The 15,939-nt window shown below is 41.3% G+C and overlaps 1 protein-coding gene across 1 annotated transcript; it reads right to left on the bottom strand.

Moving 5' to 3' along the window:
* Window positions 1-336: 336 nt before the first annotated feature.
* Window positions 337-15,920, bottom strand: PLEKHJ1 (pleckstrin homology domain containing J1). Its single transcript, XM_063455883.1, has 7 exons — window positions 15,841-15,920; window positions 14,215-14,347; window positions 13,335-13,402; window positions 11,961-12,027; window positions 1,241-1,331; window positions 989-1,052; window positions 337-909 (listed from the first exon to the last, which is right to left on the bottom strand). The coding sequence occupies exons 2-7, from the start codon at window positions 14,306-14,308 to the stop codon at window positions 844-846; spliced, it is 450 nt and encodes a 149-aa protein (XP_063311953.1). The 5' UTR covers window positions 14,309-14,347; window positions 15,841-15,920; the 3' UTR covers window positions 337-843.
* Between the last annotated feature and the right edge of the window lie 19 nt (window positions 15,921-15,939).

Below are 15,939 nucleotides of genomic sequence, written 5' to 3'. Positions count from 1 at the left end.
TGAGTTTATACATCAAAAGGAGGTGATACATGTTGTCCATCAGTCAGAGGAGGTGCAGTTGACTAGGTCAGTCAATACGAAATTTAACCTCTGTCCTGTTATCTCCCTTGAGTTGCATGTACTTACGTGAACGGCTTGTAGTGTTTTCAAATATTTGCACATAAATAAAAAACCAAAGGGTTTGGGATCATATTCTTCAAGAATACTACTTTTAAGACTTATAGCAGAAATCAAAAAACATTTCCTACTTTGTGTGTTGAAATTACTGTGACCGAGGGATTTATACAATGAGCTTTTGTAAATTAACTGAGGAATTTAGGAAAGTTTTCAACGAAATATCAGCAGACTCCGGTGAGTGGAAGATTTCCCCCCCCCACCACCTTTTGTTTATTGGTCTAACTTATCAGTTGGTTGTCAAGGCACAGTTCAGTCCATTTACTCTTTGTCACTGAGGTATTTATAGAACAGAGGAAGACAATTATGTCTGCAATCTCTGTATTCACGGTCTACTTGTCACGAAGAGTAAGAACAGTATGGCAGCCATGGGGTATACATGTGTACTAGTGGAGCAGTTACTTATCTTGCAAATACAAATGGCATGAACTGTTTTGACACTATATACAGTACTGTACTGGCCTTACATATGGCGCTAACAATATACATCTGATATGACAAAACTACATGCTGTCAACAGCTGATCATTAAATAATTATTTCTGTTGGAGGAAAATGGTCATAGAAGCTTGACGTGAAAATGTGGATGTGCATGTTCAGCCCCTGAAGACAACAAGAGGGTGCCTGAGAGAAGAACTACTCCAAGCAGATGGACTGTTATGGAGAAACTTCAGAGAGTTGCAGGCTCTATTTGGAAGCGTGACTCTTCTGAGATACCGTACTGCTCCAATGGGTCCTGTAGGCATAAGTATGGGAACGTCAAGTACGGAGATAGATGACAAGACGACCCTAAGCCCCAGCTATATCTTACGTACCTTCCCCGTCATCCTGAGAATCTCGTTTCGGTAGTACATAAGACTTCTCCTCATGAATTCGTAGCTGAAACACAATTTCCACTTTAAGTATATATTCAGCTAACCTTCTGCAAATAATCTAATATATAAACTGATCATTTTTTTCTTCAGTAGCTAAAACTTTATGTTATACAGTTTTACCATCATTACCACGCGTACATGAGAATATATTAAAGCTTATGATAAAATAATTTCGGGTTGGTTTGTACTAACCTTGCATTAGTTAGCGCCTCTACCCATTCGTCACATTGTTCTCGGGAGGTACACTCAAATGTGTATTTCCTTTCAGGTTCATCAACAAAGTCTATAGGAATAAAAGTTACATAGTTACATAGCTGAAAAGAGACTTGCGTCCATCAAGTTCAGCCTTCCTCACATTTGTTTTTTTGCTGTTGATCCAAAAGAAGGCAAATGTAGGCAAAAAAAACCCAGTTTGAAGCAGAATTTTGCAACAAGCTAGGAAAAAAATTCCTTCTTGACCCCAGAATGGCAGTCAGATTTATCCTTGGATCAAAAAGTTATTACCCTACATTGAAAGATTATATCCTTGAATATTCTATTTTTGCAAGTATGCATCTAGTAGCTGTTTGAACATCTGTATGGACTCTGATAAAACCACTTCTTCAGGCAGAGAATTCCACATCCTGATTGTTCTTACAGTCAAAACCCTTTCCTTTGCCTTAGACGAAAAGTATTAAATTCCTCTTGATTTCGGATATGAAAAGCTGGATATATAAACAAAAAATGACAATACATCGGCATTGTCAAAGACAGTAGAAAATATATTTCCTGAGAATATGTTTCTGAAAAAAGGACATGCAGAAAACATTAAGTTCACAAAATCACTGTGCAAGAATAAAGCATTAATTTAATTAAGCATTCATTTATTCCCTGAATAGTATTGACACATTGTTTTTTTCTAAACTGCAATAAAGCTTACTCTTATGCACAGTGCGTATGAGTGTATCACAGAATTCCGCAGGTCATTGGAAGCTCAAGGATTGACTGAGAGCACCCAGCAACCTCCTGAAGTTTGCAAAAGACAAAGGCCTTTCTTTTTTTCTTAACCATATATTATTTATGCTCTACAAAAATAGGCAGTAAAGACCATCCAGAGAATGCCATTAAAATGCTATTTCTATGGCACCGCTTTTAAACTGAACAAGTTAAAAAACAAAACAAAAAGAAAACTACATTACACAATTTGTAATTAAAGTTTGAAAAAAAGAATCGGCTTGAAAATGGGCAAGTAAATATGCCTGGTACCACAATATATAACTTTAAGATGCTTGAAAGCAGGACAATAATGGGAGCAATGGGTGTAGCATGTGCTCTCCTACGAGGTCCATGTTCTCTAGGCTAACTGTGCTGGCTAACCACCATTGGGTTGTCCTTGGACAGAGCATTGTTGAAGCGCTTTTATAGTGGCAGAAAATTCCTGACTTTGTTTTTACAAAATACATTGGCCTGTGCATACTGGGGACTTTTCTGTCCTGATGAATCTGGGACATTTCGGAATGCAATAATTTGCTTATTAATCTTGTTTTTAACGTTTGTGGGAGTATTAACTGCACAATCCGTTACCAACTAAGCTCTATGTATACTTTAATATGTCTCATTTGCACATAATACACCCCCACCCCCTCCAAATGATTTGTTTACATACACAGGCCAGGAAAAAGTTTGTAGACTCATGTAGCTATGGAAAAAGGCTTAAATGGATCCCTTGCACTCAATCCCCAGAGCATTGTATTTCCCAGCTCTATTAACTACTGCTGTTCTCCTCAGGTGACTTCTTAATCCCATATTATACAAAGCTATGGAAACGCAACCTTCACATTACTTTCGATATGACTCAATTGCAACAGGTTTTCCTATTGACACAACAATCTTCTATTACCATGCGGTACTATGAGTCAGGTTACAAATAGTTCACACATCAGTACAAAACCCTGAGAAATTAGTTCACTGGTTGAAGAAGCTCTCTGAGTGGTGTGTGTCCTCTAAGGGGGGATAGTAAACATGCTATCATCTTTAAAGGGACACTATAGTCACCAGAACAACTACAGCTTATTGAATTTGTTCTGGTGAGTAGAATCATTACCTTCAGGCTTTTTGCTGTAAACACTGACTTTTCAGAGAAAATGCAGTGTTTACATTACAGCCTAGTGATAACTTCACTGGTCACTCCTCAGATGGCTGTTAGAGATCCTTCCTGGGTCATGGCTGCCTAAAATGCATCCAAACATTCAGTATCTCCTCCCTCTGCATGCAGACACTGAACTTTCCTCATAGAGATTCATTGATTCAATTAATCTCTATGAGGAGATGCTGATTGGCCAGGGCTGTGTTTGAATCATGCCGACTCTGCTCCTGATCTGCCTCTTTGTCAGTCCTATGGGGAAGCATTGTGATTGGATCAGGCCACCACTTCTGATTATGTCAGCAGACTGCTTGTTTTTCTGAGGCAAACAGCATGCAGATCTACAGCTTCCGGCATGAATACAGTAAGATTGTTACTATATTTAAGGAGACATGAGGGGACCAGGGGGGCTATATGGTGGTTGTAACACTTTAGGGTCAGGAATACATGTTTGTGTTCCTGACCCTATAGTGATCCTTTAGCTGAAGATTTCATTCTGCTTGGGTTTGGTTTCCATGCCTTTATTCTCCATCGTAGTGTCTTCTCTTTCACCTTTTCCCACCCCGCTCTCTTCTCTCCTTCATGTTTTTTCTTGGTTCTACTTTTCATCTTCTCCTTATTTCTAGCAGCATTTCTGCTGCTCTCCTGGGCTCCTTGTCTTAGACAGCTACATATTGTTCCATGCAGCTGGTTTACTATTTAATCTTATGTTAACCAGCCCCTATTAAGTGGAACTGATGCCCTCTGACACAATTTTGGTCTCCTGGAACTTTATCCAAATGTCTTTTACATCCAGGGCCAGCCTTAGGGGTGTGCAAGCTGTGCGGCCGCACAGGGCGCCATAGACCAGGGGGCGCCCTGCGGCCGACACAGCTCACACATGGCGGGCCGTAATTAAAATAAATAAAATCTGCGGTGAGGGCAGAGCTTACCGTGCGGCGGGGAAGGAGCTAAAAGCGCCGGATAACTGCTGCAGGGGAAGCAGGAAGGAGTCCCTGCTTCCCCACCAAACAGTCTCCAGGAGCTGCACTGCCTCCACAATGAACTCCACAGGTAACTGTGTGATTGTCAGTGTGAGTGTGACTGTCTGCCTGTGTGTCTGTGTGTGTGACTGCCTGTGTGTGTGTGTCTGACTGTCTGCCTGTGTGTGCATGACTGCCTGTGTGTGTGTCTGTGTGTATGACTGTCTGTGTGTGTCTGCGTGTATGACTGTTTGCCTGTGTGTGACTGTCTGCCTGTGTGTGTGTGTGTCTGTGCGACTGTCTGCCTGTGTGTGTGTGTGTGACTGTCTGCCTGTGTGTGTGTGTCTGACTGTCTGCCTTTGTGTGTGTGTGTGTGTGTGTATGACTGCCTGTGTGTGTCTGCCTGTCTGCCTGTGTGTGTGTGTGTGTGTCTGACTGTCTGCCTGTGTGTGCATGACTGCCTGTGTGTGTGTCTGTGTGTATGACTGTCTGTGTGTGTCTGCGTGTATGACTGTTTGCCTGTGTGTGACTGTCTGCCTGTGTGTGTGTGTGTCTGTGCGACTGTCTGCCTGTGTGTGTGTGTGTGACTGTCTGCCTGTGTGTGTGTGTCTGACTGTCTGCCTTTGTGTGTGTGTGTGTGTGTGTATGACTGCCTGTGTGTGTCTGCCTGTCTGCCTGTGTGTGTGTCTGTGTGTATGACTGTCTGCCTGTGTGTGTGTGTTTGGCTGTCTGCCTGCCTGTGTGTGTGTGTGGGGGGGGCTGTCTGCCTGTGTGTATGTGTGTGTGGCTATCTGTGTGTGTGTGGCTGTCTGCCTGTGTGTGTGTGTGTGTGTGTGTGTGGGGCTGTCTGCATGTAAGTATGTGTGTGTAAGACTATGTGTGTTTGTGTAAAACTGTATGTGTGGCTGCCTGCCTGTAATTGTGTGTGTGTGTTTATCTACCTGTAACTGTGTATGGGTGTTACTGCTTGTACCTGTGTGTTTCTGCCTGATCCTGTGTATGTGACTATCTGCCTGCGACTGTGTGCATGTGGTGGATTTGACAGTGTACATGTGTGCACACAACTCTGCAAAAATATACACCTGCATTCACACACAGGCCTAAATGCATCTTTTTATCTGAATTACATAACCATCACACACAGCCAATAAACCCAGCACAAATATCACATACAACCAATACACGCATATCACACACTGTTAATGCACCCATTACAAATATCACACACAGCCAACACATAGCATACATATCACACACAGTCATCATACCTACTATCACATACACAGACAACACAAACATTACATCATCCATGGATGACGGGGAGGGGGGAGGCGCTGTGAAGATTTTTCGCACAGGGCGCCTAAAGCCGGCCCTGTTTACGTCTTCCATGTTTGGTTTTCTCCCTCTATTTTTATTTTTGCACTTTGTTTGGTGATTGGCACTGACCATTCTTGCATCATCTTACTCTCTTCGAAGAATGGCTGGATGATGATGATGATAAAAAAAGAAATGGAAGATGGGATTTCAGATCTATAAAACATTGCAGCAGCACTTGCTGTACCACTATTATAGATAAAATAAAGATGAAGATAGTTTATTGACTGCTTCCCTTGAAGATAGAGAAACTCCAAAGGAGGGAGTATTCCTGTTAGAAAACATTATCTCCCAGCTCTTACAAAAGTCAAGGTCAGATAAGAGCCCACAATGACATCCAAGTAGGTAAGGAAGATATTATGAACAATGTAGCACACATATCTATGTGGCTCAAAGGACACTGGAAGGTATAGAAATAGAAAAATATATATTAGTCGGTCGCAGAAGAAGCAGAGCTTAAAGATATGATACTGTATTCAGAATTTGATAGAAAGAACCACTTAGGAACTGGACAAAACTGTAACGGAATGCAGTATATTAGTCCACGATATCCGTTGGTATTCTCAGGAAATCCACAGTCAGAGCAGAAAGCACGGCAATATTCCCCATCCTCCCAATAACCGGACGAAACACAGTCTGGGAGTCAACTAACTTGCTTTATTCACAGACTTCCATATTTATGCAGTTCCCTTTGCAAGGGGTTTCCTTACAGCTGTTACAGGGGATTTCTCCCATCAGGCATTGTAATTATCCCAACAGGCATTGCTACACGAGAGGGATACTCCCACTAAAATGGACGATTAAGTGGATTATCCCCTCGTGGAGCAAAACCGACAATTTATACAGAAATCCATATTTTATACATTTTTGCTCGCTTTTAGACGAATGACCGTTCGGTAGATAGCTGGGGTCGGCGGGCACATTTAGTGAGAATACCGCTCTGATCCCAGCTAAACTAACCGAACGCCGCACAAAATACATTAAAACATTGAGTTCGGTTTAAAAGTACCGAACATCTATGGGGAACAGAATGTGCCGAACGCGGAACTCCCGAACGCTCTGGAAGTCCAGCGGTGTTCGGATCATTGAGTAGCCGTTTTCAGTTCCAGGCTCTCGACGACCGAACACCGCTGCAGAGACAAAGGATCCAAGATGGCCGACCGCCGCATGGTCGGTAGCCGAACGGCGGCCACCTAGGAGAGCCCTTAATTACCGATTGCAACATTGTTGCAATCGGTTAATTGGTGCCACACGACTTGTGAATGTGTGGTCTACCTGGGGAGCCCGCATTCGTACGGCGAACGGCTGGGATAGCCGTGTTTCGTCGAACGAATACTTTGTATGCTGGCAGCGTATGGCTGCCAGCATGCGAACGGCCATAACACAGCACTTATACAGGTAAGGACATACAGTATACATTCAGCCTATGGACAACCTGCAATACATATAGTCCAGAAGTGGCTAGTTTTGCCACAAAAACATTAAAATAGGCAAAATGTTAGGCTGGGATTCAACACAGAATACTCAAAGAACTAGCCAGAATCATAATATTACAAAACAGATTTAAATCTAACAACAGTTCACTACTAACAATACTCGAAATCCCTAAAAGGTGACCCATGCAAGCATTTATAGGCCACCTAGGTATCTGTATCCATATCTCAATAAAATGAAGAAAGAAAAAAAAAAAAAAACACAAGAAGCACCTATAGTGGCTGTCTGGAAGTCAGCCACTAGTTTCAGTCTTAACCATGCAATGTAAACATTGCAGTTTCTCTAAAATTGCAATGTTTTACATTGTAGGGTTAAGGGAACCGGCTCAATTTACCCAGACCACTTCATCTCAATGAAGTGATCTGGGTGCCTATAGTATCCCCGTAAAGGACCCCTAAAAGCACCCAAAACACTCGATCTCAATGAAGTGATCTGGGTGCCTATAGTATCCCCGTAAAGGACCCCTAAAAGCACCCAAAACACTCGATCTCAATGAAGTGATCTGGGTGCCTATAGTATCCCCGTAAAGGACCCCTAAAAGCACCCAAAACACTTGATCTCAATGAAGTGGTCTGGCTGCAGCGGCTCTTTAGTTTTAACCCTGCAATGCAAGACATTGCCGTATAGTAAGTTATAATTCCAGGATTAAACACTGACAGCCACTAAGGACACTTCTGCTGGAATCCAAATCAAATGCTTCTCATAGAGATTAACTGACACAGGGTGAAGTTTTGCCGCGCATGCACACTACTAGCCTCCCAATGCTTCCCTATGTGGAAGCTATGGATTGGGTGAGGCCAGGGAATAAATGTAAGTAAAACTAACTGTAACAGGACAAAGTGGTATGGTTGCGGACACCTAAAAGGTAGGGCAACACTACAGCGTTAGGAATGCTTGTTTGTATTCCTCAAGGTATAGTGGTCATTTTCCTGTAAACCATATATTAGTAAAGATTTATGTTGTTTGCATGACATATTTGAATTGTGGGTCCGAGCTATAGAGTCAGAAAGTGCAAAGTGTATTTTGCATTTTTAGTCTTTACATTTCCAAGTTCAGTATCCTCCGTAAACGGATACAAGTTACACCAGTTTCTGATTATACGATCACTGCTTGCCAGAAGAGAGACGTGGGTTTCAGAGTTAAACATGCTGAAAATAGCAAAACCAGTCAAAACACTGTAATTAACAAATAATTAAGAAAAATGTTAACAATGTCTATTTGTTGTGATGATTCAAAATCATGTTTAAATGAAAACCACAGATATAGTAGAAATAGTTTACCCAATTTACATTTCAATTTCTTTCTGTACAAAATTCCATCCTGTCTCATGGAAAAAAGTTGTTTTAATGTCATTTAATCAACTGGATTTGAGGTTGATCTTACCGTTATATAACATAAAATTAGTCCACTAACTCTTTACCTGCCAATCCTTCCTTGCTGTAGTCCTCTATAGCCCCACTTTTGTCCTCAGAATGTTTGTTGCCCAGAGCATTGAGCACACTTAAATGGGCCCAGCAATACCAATATTAACGCACATGGTCTGCACCAGTGGAAGTATCAAAAACACCGCGCAAGCTGTCTTTGCTGTTAAAGCCTGTTTAAGTCTGCATATATCTAGGGGATGGAGGAGATGTCATCATGCTGGTATAGCCACCAGATGGATATCTTTGGCTTTTCATTATATGACTATAAAGAAAAACAATCTTAGAAGTCTTCAGAAGTTGTAGATTTTTTTCCTTTTTTTATTATGAGCAGGGTGACCAGATGTCCCAGTTTTAAAGCAATTTGTCCCAGGAAACCTTCACGGGACGCATAAATGTTCTGGTTTTCTACTGAAAGGCAGCCAGTGCCGGGAAAGATCCAGTGCACAAGCCTTGTTGGAGCAAGTTAATAGCGCACTATAAATGGTCTCTCGTGTAGTTTCTGATAGTCAGCTGGAGACAGAATTCTATTAGCCATGCTGAGCCTTCCTGACTGTCAGGATTATATTGATACAGCATGCAGAATAATATCACACCCTAGAACTAAGGGTAACGTCTTACCGGGCCTAAGAATGGCCGGACTTAACGTACCCGAGAATAGTCAGAAACCTAGCCAGGGTCAGGGACACAGAACAAGACACAGCGATAAGGAAAAGCCAAAAGTCAAGGAAACCAGAAATCAGGGACGTCAAAATGAAGCCAAAGTCAAAAACCAGAAGCACGATCAGGAACACACTCTCCGATAACCATCTAAGGGAAAACACGACAGGGCAATAAGCTAAGGAATAAGTGAGTTTAAATAACCCTCTTGCAGATCCGATTGGCTGTACTTAGCCCTTAACCCCAAAACATTCTTGTGTGTCTTTTCCGTGATGTCACCCGCACTTCGATGCCATCTTTACCATGGACGGATGTTGGGCTGTATAATCTCGTGGCAAAAGACCGCCGTGCGGCACTTCCCTCGATCTTCGGAAGGTGCTTATGTCCGTTTTTGCCGCTTGGATACGTAACACTGACCAATACGGAGAGTCAGAGGTGTGTGTCACGGAGCAAAGACGTGGAATGCGTTTCAGCTACCGGCACAGCGCAGATTTATGGCAGCTAATGGTGGGAGATGCTGGGGTTTTAATAGTTTGAGGTTCGGTTTTATTTGGATTCATTCACGGAGCAGATTACAGAGAGATGTGAGGAGACTCCAGGGGTGTGTGAGTTGCAGAAACTGGGTGGGCAGACCTGGTCTCCACCACCCCTATCACCCTCAGGCAACAGATCTAGTACAGGAGAGCTCTGGCCAGGGTGACCAGGTGTCTCTTTTTTGTATTTAAAAAATCTGGTCCCCCTGATTATGAGCCATGTTGAACATAGGTTGGGGTTACTTGTGAAGTGTTCAAGAAAAAATATTTATCTAAAACGATTTTATTTAAAATATCAAACAATGTTATAGATTATTCATCTTGCTCATAGACATTAATCTTAGCTAGCTTTATTGTAATGAACCATTAACCACTACATTCCAGGCTAGAGAGAGTATTTTCTGATGATCCTGTAGTCTTCAGTGATTTGTGCTGCTTGGGGTGCTTCAAAACCAGCACGCCGGCGTCAGAATGGAGTAACCTCAGTCAATCCATTCATACACTCACTAGCCAGTGCTAGCAGCTTTGACTAGGGGGTTACCATAGCAACCACAGTGCATGTCCTGCGATTGCTATGCTTGGGAGATCAAAATAAAAACCTTAAGCTCTCTCGGTCAGTCAAACCATCACCCTGTAGCCTATGCTGAAGAATTGAAAAGAGTTAACCACGGTAGCAGCTAAAAAAAAAAAGACATAAAATATAAAAGTAACATAAACAACTTAAAAACCTGCGCTGGAACCCTCACTACGCTAACCTTGCACTACAGAAAAGTCAGATGATTCCTCGATCCTGCAGCTAAGCATTAGAAGACCTTGTGAGTGGGAGGAGATAGTAGAACGGTCCCTCTTTCCAGGATCCAGGCATGGGGCTGTGCCCAGGCTCAAACCACTGCAGGCAGTTTAGGATGTGCATAGAGGCACTGTACTGGTGGAAACTTGTTGTGTATCCAGGCATAGACTAGTTTGGTGGCAGAAAATCCTCTTACAATGCAGGAAGTGTACGGTTTTAGAGGTCCCAGAGACCCGTGGCCCAGGTGATTGGTGAAGAGGATTGATGGCTACCCACTCCTGGTGGGTGAGGTAGGATGCAGCCTGTGGCCTCAGTGAGTATCTGGGCTTAATGGCTTGCCTGCTGGTCTATCTTAGCCCAAAATCTTAAGCAGATGTCATCAAAAGCCTGATATGATGATGCCACGTGAGGGTGCGGTATTATCTGCGTCAAGAATGCCTATGCCTGCCACGTGGCAGAGGGATATCGATAACGGACCCGCTCCAATGAGGACCAGGATAACCCCCAGCGGTCCAATGGTGGTAGGGGGATGGTGGAACACAGCCAGGAAATCGCTAGAGCACAGGCAGCCCCTCCGGCCAGGAGACTGGACACTTCTCCTGCTTGTGGTGCACGAAGTAAGGCTCACAGCCCAAGAACTGGAACTCTGATAATATACAGATCAAGTCCCATAGAGAGAGTTCAGCAATGTCGAGATACAGTTAAGCTTGAGCTAAAAGTCGTGGAATTAGTAAATTATGTTAATTTAGCAACCAAAAGCTTGATAAGAGCGAGGAGCTCTCACAAGACATGTCTGTCCATCATGACAGTCAGGCCCCGCCCCCATCATACTAAACGTATTTATCAACCTATGACTAAGTACGGTTTGCGATTTAAGAATGTGTCCTGTTTTAACACTACTAACCAGGTAAACAAGGACTATCTTCTCTTATGAAACTTCTTTCTGGACAGAATTTTATTCAGTGCTGCTTGAGAAAAACAACAACACAATTTGTATTCTATTTTATGAATTTTAGGGAACGCTTATCAAGTTTCCGGCATCCGTTTAGTACTTAGCTTAGCCCTATTTTAAAATACGGGCACATGGCTACAAGATTCAGGAATAAGCATGGGTGCTAACCTGGACTCACATTTAATAGAGTTTGCATGAGTGATCTGCATGAGAAGTGCAGGACTAAGCAACATCCTACGCAGAACTAAAAATTTCTGGACATTGAAGCAAGTCATTATCTCAGCAATTCAAATTTTAAGCATGACCTTCCCTTCAAAGATGCAAAATATTAAAACATTCCATTCTAAGATAGATTCAGTCTTGTATTTGTAAAGTGGGTTGGATACAGACAAACAGATAGATGAAGGCAAGTACCACTGAAGGTTGCACACCACAACATCTAATGCAAAACAAATCTGAGGATATTTGCAAGTATCAGCATTTACATACAATTCCATTGATTCTATAAGCTGGGTTTAGTTGATACTATGCAAAAAGTTCTGCCAACATGCCTTTTAATCTTCCACTGTATTACAAATGATGGACCTTTTCTCATCATACTCACATATATAGAATCCTTTCTCTTCTTCTTTAACCACTTTGCAGTGTTCAAGCAGGAGTGCTCCAATGGGCTGAGAACAGAATAGGAGTTATATTGGGCAGCATGAGAGGACTAAAGGTAGAACATTTATATAACATTCCTGTCGCAATCTAAATCTGAATGATTATAATTACAAATGCACAAATCTGTCCCTTTGCTTTAAGAGGAATTACACCGGTGAATAAAACAATGAAAATCCCCTATGGGTTAACTTTTTTACATGTCCGTTTCCTGTTAAATTTATTTTAAAAGATTTAGCAAATTACATTGCCATCCAGCTAGTCCAGACAGAGTCAGGGCAAACATTGCCATTGAGCTTGGGAAATAGAAACAGTTTTATTTCTCCTCGACTTTACATTTATTGTCTATGCTTACTGGCAGATGCAAAGAACAGAGCTAATAGTAAGGACTGAATGAGAGCTAAGGTGGAGGTGCCAAGTTTTAGGATAGGATGACTTCTACATGTAATTTTATTTTTCACCTAATCTTAAAAATCCAGGGAAGTGATAGTTCCCCTTTATTCTAAACAAAAGAATGCTTCTCATCTATAGAAAATAGATAGTATTTATTTAAACATAAATGATAAATTATAACTTGACATATCCCAGGTCACCATGGTGACTAGGAATTTTGTCCTGGCGACTTGGTGTTTGTCAACTCGTTCAGTGGCGGTGGAATCAGCCCTCCAGGCACTCCTGCTGTGGCCGGCTGAGGGAAAATGGAGGAGACAGAAGGAGCTGTAATCTCTATGCTCTTCTTGCTCTGCTCTCTTGCGCGCCCTTCTGTGATGCCGAGAGACAGAATCACTATAGAGTGCTCAAGGGAGCAGAGAAGGAAGATCTTGAAGATTTCAGCAGCCACAATGGAAACCAGGAAAATGATCCACTCCAGCTCTCCCAAAGGTAGGGGGCCTGCGTGAATTTAACTAAAAAAATTATAATTTGAGAGAATATGTGTCAATATCAGTGTGTGTGTCTGAGTATGTTTGAGTCTGTTAGTGAGTGAGTGTCTGAGTATGTTTGAGTCTGTTAGTGAGTGAGTGTCTCAGTATGTTTTAGTCTGTTAGTGAGTGAGTGTCTGAGTATGTTTGATCTGTCAGTGAGTGAGTGTGTCTGTCAGTGAGAGGGTGTGTCTGTCAGTGAGAGGGTGTGTCTGTCAGTGAGAGGGTGTGTCTGTCAGTGAGAGGGTGTGTCTGTCTGTCAGCGGGTGTGTCTGTCTGTCAGCGGGTGTGTCTGTCTGTCAGTCAGTCAGCGGGTGTGTCTGTCTGTCAGCGGGTGTGTGTCTGTATGTAGTTCAGAAGATTACACAAATGCATCAGTAAAATATACATGTTTTTACCTCTTCTTCATCTATCCGGAAATAAAAGAGAAAATTCACAACCAATTTTACCAGGCGCTTCTTCAGAACTGGTAAGGAAAAAAATGTGTTTAAGGGGGAGAATTGCTTAATATAAACATGAACAGTAGGAACACTTATCAGTGTCTTACAATCCCATATATCAGGACACAGATTTAATAAGCACATTACCACCATGTCTTTACCTTTAAGATGTTCTGTGCCATCAAGAAATAAAGTGGGCTTTAACGATAAGGTGCCTGATTTAGCTGTCCAAAACTTACAGTTCAGATGTGGCAAGCACCCCAAGTCAGTGCTGTCAGCCTGTCACAATCCACTTGAACATCTAGGCCAAATGTCTGCAATTAAACATGACACCAGAACATAATATCTGATGTTGCTGGGTGCCAGCGCTATCATTGGGGTATATCGCTGTGGTGCCTGCAGGGTCTAACGCCTTATATATGTATTCAGGCACCACTCTCAGGTTGAGACACAGAGTAGCCGCTCTATGACAGCACAGCTAAAGAGCACAGGGGAGAAACAAGTGTGTTTCCCACAATGATGCTCAGATGTAACAGTGCACAGCACTGCTAGTGGTTTACACACTGCAAGCATAACATAGGGGAAGCTATTACAAATAATTCCCAGCTAATTAGAGATACTTGAGATTCTACATTTGATGGCCCTATGCTAGATTTCAATGTATTTTTACAAATTGGGGGAAAAAAGTCAGAAATATTAGCAATAACTAATTAATTTAAAAAAATACTGAATTCCCCTTCCCTCTTCTCTAGGAAAAAGTATAAAGTAACTTTTTGCAACTCTAAAGTTCTTTAGAACTTGTTGGTGTGTTATAAACATTGGTAAATGAGGGACTCACCACTTCCCTTCTTTGGGTTTTTCATATTCAGTTCAGCTGCTTTCTCTGCCCTCTGTCTAGAGAGGGACAGCAGCTCCTTTTCATTATAACGCATCCTGATCCCACAGCATGGCCTGTGCTTTTCTTGCAGCAACTAAAAAAAAACTATTGATTATTATTAATCCATGTAACTGTAATATCTACACAGGTTATAATAAAACACGTTCATCACACATCCTGACATTACAAAACAAATGGTCCTGAAACATAAACGTGAACTGGAAATGTGTACTCTTGACACAAATAAACAAATCAAGTTGTCTCACACAGCAAGCAGTGTCCAGTTCATCAATATTTTCAGATGTCGACAATACAAACGTAGGATTTCTACGTACGCACAACTAGAGCAGGTAAACTGTTAGATAAACGAATTATATGACTAAACCTCTTGCACTCAAAGGATTAGTAATAACAATAATGACGGCAATTATAACTCCCTAGGCAACATATGTCTGGCTACACAAAAGCAGGAGTCGCACAATGTAGCCCTTACTTCCCTAATTATAATACAGTATAACTGGCTGATACAAACATGATACATTGTGTTTTATATCACAATAAAATATATTTATTCATTGAACTCCGAATATTATTGAAGTGAAATGCGAAGGGCACTTCCCAAACCAGTCAAACAGTGAGCATAGGCTGTGGACACTGCTCCCATTTTATTATTATTATTATGTGGACACTGCTCCCATTTTATTATTATTATTATTATTATTATTATTATGTGGACACTGCTCCCATGTTATTATTATTATGTGGACACTGCTCCCATGTTATTATTATTATTATTATGTGGACACTGCTCCCATTTTATTATTATTATTATTATGTGGACACTGCTCCCATTTTATTATTATTATTATTATGTGGACACTGCTCCCATGTTATTATTATTATGTGGACACTGCTCCCATGTTATTATTATTATTATTATGTGGACACTGCTCCCATGTTGTTATTATTATTATTATTATGTGGACACTGCTCCCATGTTATTATTATTATTATTATGTGGACACTGCTCCCATGTTATTATTATTATTATGTGGACACTGCTCCCATGTTATTATTATTATTATTATGTGGACACTGCTCCCATGTTATTATTATTATTATTATGTGGACACTGCTCCCATGTTATTATTATTATTATTATGTGGACACTGCTCCCATGTTATTATTATTATTATGTGGACACTGCTCCCATGTTATTATTATTATTATGTGGACACTGCTCCCATGTTATTATTATTATTATTATGTGGACACTGCTCCCATGTTATTATTATTATTATTATTATTATGTGGACACTGCTCCCATGTTATTATTATTATTATGTGGACACTGCTCCCATGTTATTATTATTATTATGTGGACACTGCTCCCATGTTATTATTATTATTATTATGTGGACACTGCTCCCATGTTATTATTATTATTATTGTGCTGTGTGTCCAGTTCCTAAGGTCCGGGGTTTAGTGAATAAAGCCCATCCCGTGATGCTGTAATCTGAGAGCAGCAGAATTGATATATTGTTGTTTCAGTTAAATGTTGCCCACCGGACACCCTGCGATACATACCCCTCCTCTGTACACCCGGAAGTAGAGTTTCTGTTCGTCTGAATAAAGTTTTTGTTTGTTTCGGTGTTGTTGGTTTTTTTTGTGTGTGAATGAAGCGAA

The sequence above is a fragment of the Pelobates fuscus genome, chromosome 5 (assembly GCF_036172605.1).
Source record: "Pelobates fuscus isolate aPelFus1 chromosome 5, aPelFus1.pri, whole genome shotgun sequence".
NCBI lineage: Eukaryota > Metazoa > Chordata > Amphibia > Anura > Pelobatidae > Pelobates > Pelobates fuscus.
This window is presented reverse-complemented; position numbering and strand designations above follow the sequence as displayed.

Excerpts from the sequence above, each read along its gene's own strand:
- PLEKHJ1 (XM_063455883.1), bottom strand. The coding sequence starts at position 14,308 with ATGCGTTATAATGAAAAGGAGCTGCTGTCCCTCTCTAGACAGAGGGCA. Across the intron at positions 12,028-13,334 it reads TCCGGATAGATGAAGAAGAG|CCCATTGGAGCACTCCTGCT; the intron begins GTAAAAACATGT and ends TTCTGTTCTCAG. Across the intron at positions 910-988 it reads TTCTCAGGATGACGGGGAAG|GACCCATTGGAGCAGTACGG; the intron begins GTACGTAAGATA and ends TTATGCCTACAG.